The following is a 7,715-nucleotide window of genomic DNA, read 5'->3' as shown; positions in this document are numbered from 1 at the left end:
ATGGCAGGTTTCAGTCATTAGCTTGTCCTTGTGAATGTTCTAGACCAAAAGATATATATTTGCGTGGTACTAGATTCTAGCACATACAGTACTTAAACCTATAGATTTACCACTCTTTTATGAGTTATAGCATATAACAGAAATCTAGCAACAGAAGTGAGCACATGTGATTTTTATGATATAGAGCCATTGGACTTCACATGTATGTGCAAGATACAAATATTTTTCAGCTTTAACATACAACAGAAATATCCTATCAACAGAAGTGAACACATAACATTTTCCTTTTCTGAATGAAGAGGGTTCTTTACTCATTCGGAATCAGATTTATAGAGTCATTGCAAGCCAACTCAACAATAGTGGGACATGCCCCATCCATAGATCAGTAATCGTAATCTGATGCGCCTGGGCAGCAAAACCATGAGCCAGCGTATTGCAAGACCTGGAGCGTGCCACCTGTCGGCGTATGCTGTGTGCAGCCGTGGCTGCCGGGTGCGGGCACCGCCGTACCTACCGATGACGACTGAGCGAAGCGAGCACGAGTGCCCCATGGCCAGGTCGTGCGCTGCGCCTGCGCCGTGGCGGTCCTCGAGTTGGCGTTCGGCGGGTTGGGGGAAGGGGGCAGGGACGGGGACAAAGGGACGGTGGTGTGCTGGTGCTCTGACAATTTTTTTCTATTTTCCTGAGGGCACACCGCTCGACAGCCAGAAGCAAGGAGCTGACCTGGTGTTGATGTCCAAGTGATGGCGGAGAATGCTAGGAGATGATTACATTGGAACATAATTTGATCCCGTGAGTGACTTACCAGTTTGAGAATATTAACTTCGAGTTTGTAAAGTAAGTGTTATTACTGTTGACATGTTTTGGAAATTTGAAAAATAATTAAAAAATTTCAGGAACTCTGTAACTAGGCAAGAGGTTGTGAAGCTAAAACTCCATAGACAAAGTGCTTGACTTGCACTTAAAATTTTCTTGTTCGCACGAAAATTGTAATAAACATTGCACATGTGCACGTGCCTTCGACTATAGTATCAAAAAGGGCAAAACATCCAAGTCCAGACTAACTAGTGGCAAAAGACCAAATAGTACTAGAAAGTAAGCAGTGGAAACTTGTCAAAGTCCCAAGCTAAGAGTGGCAATTTTTTTCTTTCAAATTCCCCTAGTTAAAATGCAAATCAAAGAGGCCCTAAGATTGATGAGATCGTAATCCAACGGCTGTGAGTGAGACTCGTGATTCGTCTGGTTTTAGGGATCTCGCAGGCCCGCAGAGGCCTCGTCAGCCCGCGCGGCGGAGGAGAAAGAGGAGTCGTCGCCGTCCGAATGAGTTGGGGGGAGACGTCGTCGAGCTCCAAGGCGGCTGCTCCACCGGCCATCCGCCTCGTCAGCTTCGTCTCCGAGGAGCAGGCAAGGCTGCAGTACCCTAATCTCTGCCTCTCTTTCGATTGCCTGCCTGCCTACTACCCTAGCGCGTAGAATCGGATGTGGAAAACCTAGAAAATATTGCTGAGATTTTGGCGGGGTGGGGAAAAAAATTCGCAGCTCGACGAGGCGAAGCGGTCGAGAGGGGAGCGGGTGGAAGACGGCACCGCCCAGCGCGACAAGCCCCTCTTCCAGGTTTTTATTTTTTTTCCCTTTCTCGCCCTCGCTTCCATTTGCTTGCCAATAATCCTCTACCGGCGACGGTACTGATGGCTAGTGCTTATCTTCACGCTGTGCAGATCCTGCAGGAGAACAAGGATAAGAAGGATGCCGAGTTCAATGAGCGCTTCAAGCACAGTAAGTTATCCACCCACTGCACCACTTCCCATCTTGAGCAATGTTAAGTTGCTTAGTGCAGCAGTGCCCATCAAAAGGATGCAGTCAGTTAGAGCAAGTAAGAAGTGAGTTGCAATGCAAACACTAAGCCTACGGCCCAAAGTGTTTACTGATAAGCAAAGCATGTCTATGCTAGTCATGGTTATAGTGTCGATACAGTTGGGCTTACCTGTACTTTTTCTGAAACAAAGAGGAGTGTATCCTTGCTCTGGCCTGAACCTGGGATAAATTGTAAAACATGTTTTGGTCTTGTTGGACAGCCTTTTCTAACTTGCTCTCTTTGCCGTTACTCGGTTGAAATGGCTAAAACACAAGATGCAGGGTCCTGGGTAAGGGGTTGGTTATTTTCTTCTTCTTGTTTTCTGATCGTTTTCTTGCTCTATCCAGGACCCCCAAAGGCTTTGGATGAGGATGAGACAGAGTTTCTTGACAAATTGGCTTTGGTAAGCATCTTAATATATTGCTAGCATAAAAAATGATTATTCAAGCTAGACAGTAGAAACTATAGGTACATATTGTTGATCATTTGTATGCCACTCCCAGAAGGGGATTTGGGGAATTTCGCGGGGTTTTGATAGGGTTCTCGAGGGTTTCTGCAAAATGTGTATAGGGAAGAAAGAGACACGCTACAGCTAACTGGACTAGTTTATCATCTCAATTCTTACTTCTCATTCACAGCCGAATCTACATATATGGTGCGGGTACATTAATCACTCAGATGAGCAGTGTGTAGGAGTAAAACAATTACATGAATGGTAAATGATTCAAGACTCAATGGTTGATAAAATTGCCCCATCTACTGTTAATTCTCGCTGCTGTCTTGATGGGATCTGGGCCGTCTGTTATCTGAACCCAGAAGCGTTGCCGATGACACTCTTCTTGTCAGACTAAAGGGGACAGCACACCAGAGCTGACAGTATATCTATCAGTTTCCTCTCTAGATTGAAATATTGAACTAAGATAGGATTTTCTTTGCTACATTCTCAGTGCATTCATATAGCTGCCTGAAGCCTTTTTGCCCTTGGCCTTGATACCGCCTTAGGGATTGTTAGATTCTTGGGGTTTGATGCCCCAGGTGGAATCAATACCTATGGGGTTTCAGTTGACCCCCTCCTGCCACTCTTTTACCAAAAAAGGCTCTCCGCCTGCTTTATATATAAGCAACGACCAACATACAGCCAACGGTACAACACGCCAACACCACACAGACACCCGAGGCAAGATACAGAGGTGCTAAGGAGCAGCCACAACGCCCCATACAACTCCAAGTACACCACAGATAAACACCAAGCCTCACTATAAGTCGAAGGAGCTCCCAACTGTGAGCAAGCCACCGCGAAGAGACGAAGCTGCACACTGACGACCCATGAGCTCTTTCCCCCCTGGGGTTTCAGTTTCTAATCCGTGTATAATCCTCCCATTCAAAATTAGTTTGGTTACCGGAGGTCAAAGTGGATTTGACAGTGGCAATGCTAAACAGTAATCATCCATGTCTAGCAATTTGACAGTGACACCAGTACAAATCATCCATGCCACATTGACACCTCCAGGAAAGATAAAAACAAGAATAACCTTCACGTTGATACAAGTCACTATTGTACACAACTCCATACACATAATTTGGTCTGAAAAATACGCAAGTTAACCAGAGAAGGGAATCTAGTTTCTCTAGTAAGAACAAAATAAACATCTCTGTCCACATCTAATTTTAGTGCCAGAATACCGCTGTGCTGACATTTTTTCTGCACAAGAAACTACTGAATTATGTTCAATAAGTGTCAGTAAGATGAAAAGCAACTATATAGCCAAAAGCAACACACTGCAGAGGTGCCATGGTTTGAGTTAACTTGTACAGCAAAATGAACAGTTTGTACAGCCATTTTGTCATCCAAGGCCTTAGCTCTTAATGCCTGCTTCCTTCTGACGGTAAGTTTTCCTAACCAACTGCCCACAAATTTTTAGTAAGGAGCGTTCCTCAGAACTAGATTTGATAAGATCTGAGCTTAGCAAAACCGGGACAAGAAAATCTTAAGGTTCAATGAACTTGTTTTATTCTCAAGGCAGAGAAAGTAGACAAATTAGAGTGACCATACCCTTGCAGTTCTCATGTGTAGCTTCTCAGCATCTCCTTACTCAAGGATCTTGATTTAAGTTTGTGAAATAATTTCAGCTACAAATCGTGAAAAATTGGCTCGATTCTTGCCATGCAAAGATAAACATGTAACTAGTGCTTCAAGGTTCGAAAAACTGGTGCAAAAAAGAAAGGAAACAAATGGCTATGGTACCTTTTCATGACCATGTATTGTGCAAACCAAGGATAATAGTGTTCCTGAAGCACTTTATTAAATTATTTTGCCTTGGCTTCCGTATTAGAGGTGGATATACTGCCATGATGGTTCAGAAGCCTAAATAAATCCAACCATGTCAATGAGGAAAAGGGATTAGGCAGCAGTAAAGCATATCAAAACAGTAAGCAAGTGGCAGGATCTTATTATCCTAACAAAATGCCAGCAATCCCCAGGGCCATTCCACCTTCAGTTCCAATTTAATAGTTGCCCCAAAGATTTTTTACGGTTGCCAAAAGTTATGTACCCTTCTCTTTCTGTGACGAGTTACCTCCATGGTTTCAATTGATGAAAGCATGCTACTCCGTAGAAAGCAAGTTAACATTGAGTTCGTTTTGACTTGATGAAATCCTGGCAAATTAGAGAGACAATTTCAGCATGAGTAGCTCGAAGATGTGAAATCTGCAAACATAAACATGCTGAACATTGCAGTACAGTGGCCACTCTATTACACGATCCATGAAGTGTTACAGTGCTGTTGTACCAAACATAAACATCTACAGCCAAATAACACGACCATGACCGGGATGGACAGGATTGTGGGGGAATAGGCCGGGTGGGATCCTGAGAGGGATTAAGCGAACATGTTTTTAGGTGTGAGCAGGGATACATACCCGGCGGGGCTGATCCTGGTTGACCCATGGGGATTGGGTGTCGATCCTGGCTGATCCCTGGGTATCCGAACAGGGCCTAAGAGGGTTTGAGGCACACAAGAATTGTGTGGCTGGATCCAGTTCATACTGTATTCTTTGATCATCGTGATTGACAGGCTTGTCAATATCTTTGCATCCATTACATATCTATTATCTAGACTATTTATTTATATTATATTGTGTAGTTTTTGTTTTTGGCATGATGCTGCTTTGACTTTCCCATTGCTTCGGAGAGGTCTTTTCCCCAGGGGAACAAGAGTCCACAAGTAGTTGCATGCCTCGACTATCTCAAAATTGAACTAAATTTTGGATATAATTGATAGTATAACACTGTAATAGATAGTATAACCTGTATATATTTCCACCTTCTCAATGAAAAGGCAGCGCTCCTGCCGGTTGCTTGAAAAAGGTATAACATTATGTATTTGCATGTCAATATTGTGCACATGTATTTACTAATTACTATTTTCTTTTTTTGTACAAGTCACAGTAAACTAGGCAGTCAATCTGCATTCCTTTCACCCTTCCTTTTACAATAGAAAGGGGAAAATAGCTTCCTAGCAGTTTTTTCAAACCTGCAGGCCTACCCAACTGGAACAAAACTAATAAGAACTAAAAACATAACAATCTTAGATCCTAACTGAACTGAAAACAGGCTTTAGTTTAGAGTGAGACTGATTAAGCTTCATGTCGGTACCATTAGTGCCGCCATTATCCATTCTCTAGTGACCAGGTGTCCTAAGTTTGTGATAGCACCCACTACATCAGAGAGCAAACACCTAAGGCACATTGTATACTGAGACAGAAGTACAGGATACCAGCCAACCGCCTTAGGATTTAACCCTTTTTGTGTGGTTAGAATTAAACTAGCAACCACATTATTGAAAAATAGTATTTTGTTGATCATTTATTGCAACCACAAATATTTCTTGAGTTTCAACATAAATCAACCACAATTATTCTATAGAGATGAATTTGTTTTCTTACACCAATTTAGTATTCACCTTCTTTGGGTAACTATGCTGAACATTATTAAGAAAAGGTAGCACTACTATTTGCAACTTTGGTGAATAATATTACAAGAGACCACAACTTCATTATTTACCTTGGGTACGATTTTGGGTAAAGGAGGCATGGAAAATGTGCGCTGCTATTTTCCTCAAGAGGATCCTTCTTTCCAATTCATGACAATAATTGGTCTTCGGACTTAACAATGGTCATAGGGAAATTCTTAAAACTGAAAAGTAGGGAATTGTCTGCAGTAAAATGGCTGAGTAGTACTCTAGTACTGGTCTTTGGCTATTTGATATTTGAATACATAAGAATTTTGGACATAAAACATGAGATTGAAGTATGCTAATGTAGTCTGTATCTTGTGCTGCCATGCAACATCTTACTCTTTTCAATTTACTATGGTGCAGTCAAGGAGAGAATATGACCAGCAGGTGGCCAATGAAGAAGCTGAACAACTCCGTAGTTTCCACGTGAGTAATATTACTAGTTCCTCTGTTCATTAATACAAGACGTTTTTTAGACTTATGGTAAGTCTAAAAAACAATGTACAGCGGGAGTAACATGTTGCGTGTATGACCCTTATTTTCAATACTGCAAATGTCTGTGTCTTTCATGTAGAAATAGAAAATACAATAAAACATGAAATCTGATTTATACGCCTTGACTGGTTGCGCATGGGTGCATTTTTGTCCGTCTAGCATTTCATATTCATTAACAGATAAAAAAAAGTCAAGGTGTGACTGGGGAAATTTTTGTCATGTGGGTATCTAGCTATCATCTGAAAACAACAGATAGTGGAGCCTTTTAATCCTCCACACCTGATTCTATGCTTGGTCTTAATAAGCTTGTAATGTTCAGCAATTGTTTCAACATCACAAGAATGTGGGTAGGCAGGATAGGAAGGCTTGCTTGCTACAATTAAGGTTGTAACTATACTTTGGTGGTATGTGATCTGCCAAGCGGACCAAGGGTGGCTCACTCACATGGCATACCTAATGAATGTGTTTTTCCCTTCAGGAGGCTGTAGCTGCCCAGTCCACTATTGCTCATGAACTTGGTGAGATGCCTACAGTCTCTATGCCTGAGGTAAGCTACAACAAGAAAGCATATTTAATTTCATGCTAGGCAAAAATTACATTTAGATATTGCACATGTAGCCAGTTGCTATATTTGCATTCCCCATCATGATGGCAGAGGCAAATGAAGCATTTCTTCAACCAAATTGCCCTGGTTTTCATCTTTGTTTATAAATATCTGCTCTTCTTCAGGAGAGCAAGCCTAAACCGCCTTCTAAGAGGAGCCAGCCTGAGTTCCTGAGAAACATTACAGTTTCCGTGAAGCCACGAGCCAAGAAGGCAAAATCTGACGCGGAATGTAAGCCTGCTCCCAAGGAGTTGGTGCCTTCGAATGGGCATGATACAAACCATGAGCCACATGGTGACACCAAGAGCAGCGTGCTTGGCTCTCTGGCTGCATACGGGGACGACGACGACGACGATGAAAGTGGCGATGAACGATGACCAACAGTAACATCCAAGATTTCTAGAATGCTCAGTGTTGCATACCAGAATCTCACTGCAACGCTGCAGCAGCCTGCAAAAGGGTTTTTTCTTGGCGAGATGCAAAGGATGCATCCATGATTCCGTTGCAGTGTATGAACGTTTTGTCGTAGGCGATGAGTTCTGTCTGACAAAAGGATCTAACCCCGTAATAGCAAGTGAAACGATCTTTTTAGTGCGATTATGGTACTACATGCAATCACAGCCAGTATTCACCTATCAAAGGCCACAGCCATCCATCTGATCATTGCACAAAAATCAGACTGGAAAGATCGTAGGTGCAGTAATTCCGAGTGAAATCTATAAATGAGCGACACGCTATTTCTTGC

At 42.5% G+C, this 7,715-nt stretch overlaps 1 protein-coding gene across 1 annotated transcript; it reads left to right on the top strand.

Annotated features, from left to right (window-relative positions):
• Positions 1-1,198: 1,198 nt before the first annotated feature.
• Positions 1,199-7,625, top strand: LOC123068965 (PSME3-interacting protein). The gene is made up of 7 exons (XM_044491672.1): positions 1,199-1,404; positions 1,540-1,614; positions 1,719-1,776; positions 2,203-2,258; positions 6,235-6,297; positions 6,845-6,913; positions 7,096-7,625. Exons 1-7 carry the CDS (start codon positions 1,321-1,323, stop codon positions 7,345-7,347), a joined length of 657 nt encoding a protein of 218 aa, XP_044347607.1. The 5' UTR covers positions 1,199-1,320; the 3' UTR covers positions 7,348-7,625.
• Positions 7,626-7,715: the final 90 nt, after the last annotated feature.

The sequence above is a fragment of the Triticum aestivum genome, chromosome 3B (assembly GCF_018294505.1).
Source record: "Triticum aestivum cultivar Chinese Spring chromosome 3B, IWGSC CS RefSeq v2.1, whole genome shotgun sequence".
NCBI lineage: Eukaryota > Viridiplantae > Streptophyta > Magnoliopsida > Poales > Poaceae > Triticum > Triticum aestivum.
The sequence above is the reverse complement of the archived record's forward strand: the minus strand, read 5'-3'. Positions and strand labels throughout refer to the sequence as shown.

Excerpts from the sequence above, each read along its gene's own strand:
- LOC123068965 (XM_044491672.1), top strand. The coding sequence starts at position 1,321 with ATGAGTTGGGGGGAGACGTCGTCGAGCTCCAAGGCGGCTGCTCCACCG. Across the intron at positions 1,615-1,718 it reads GCGACAAGCCCCTCTTCCAG|ATCCTGCAGGAGAACAAGGA; the intron begins GTTTTTATTTTT and ends CACGCTGTGCAG. Across the intron at positions 6,298-6,844 it reads AACAACTCCGTAGTTTCCAC|GAGGCTGTAGCTGCCCAGTC; the intron begins GTGAGTAATATT and ends TTTTCCCTTCAG.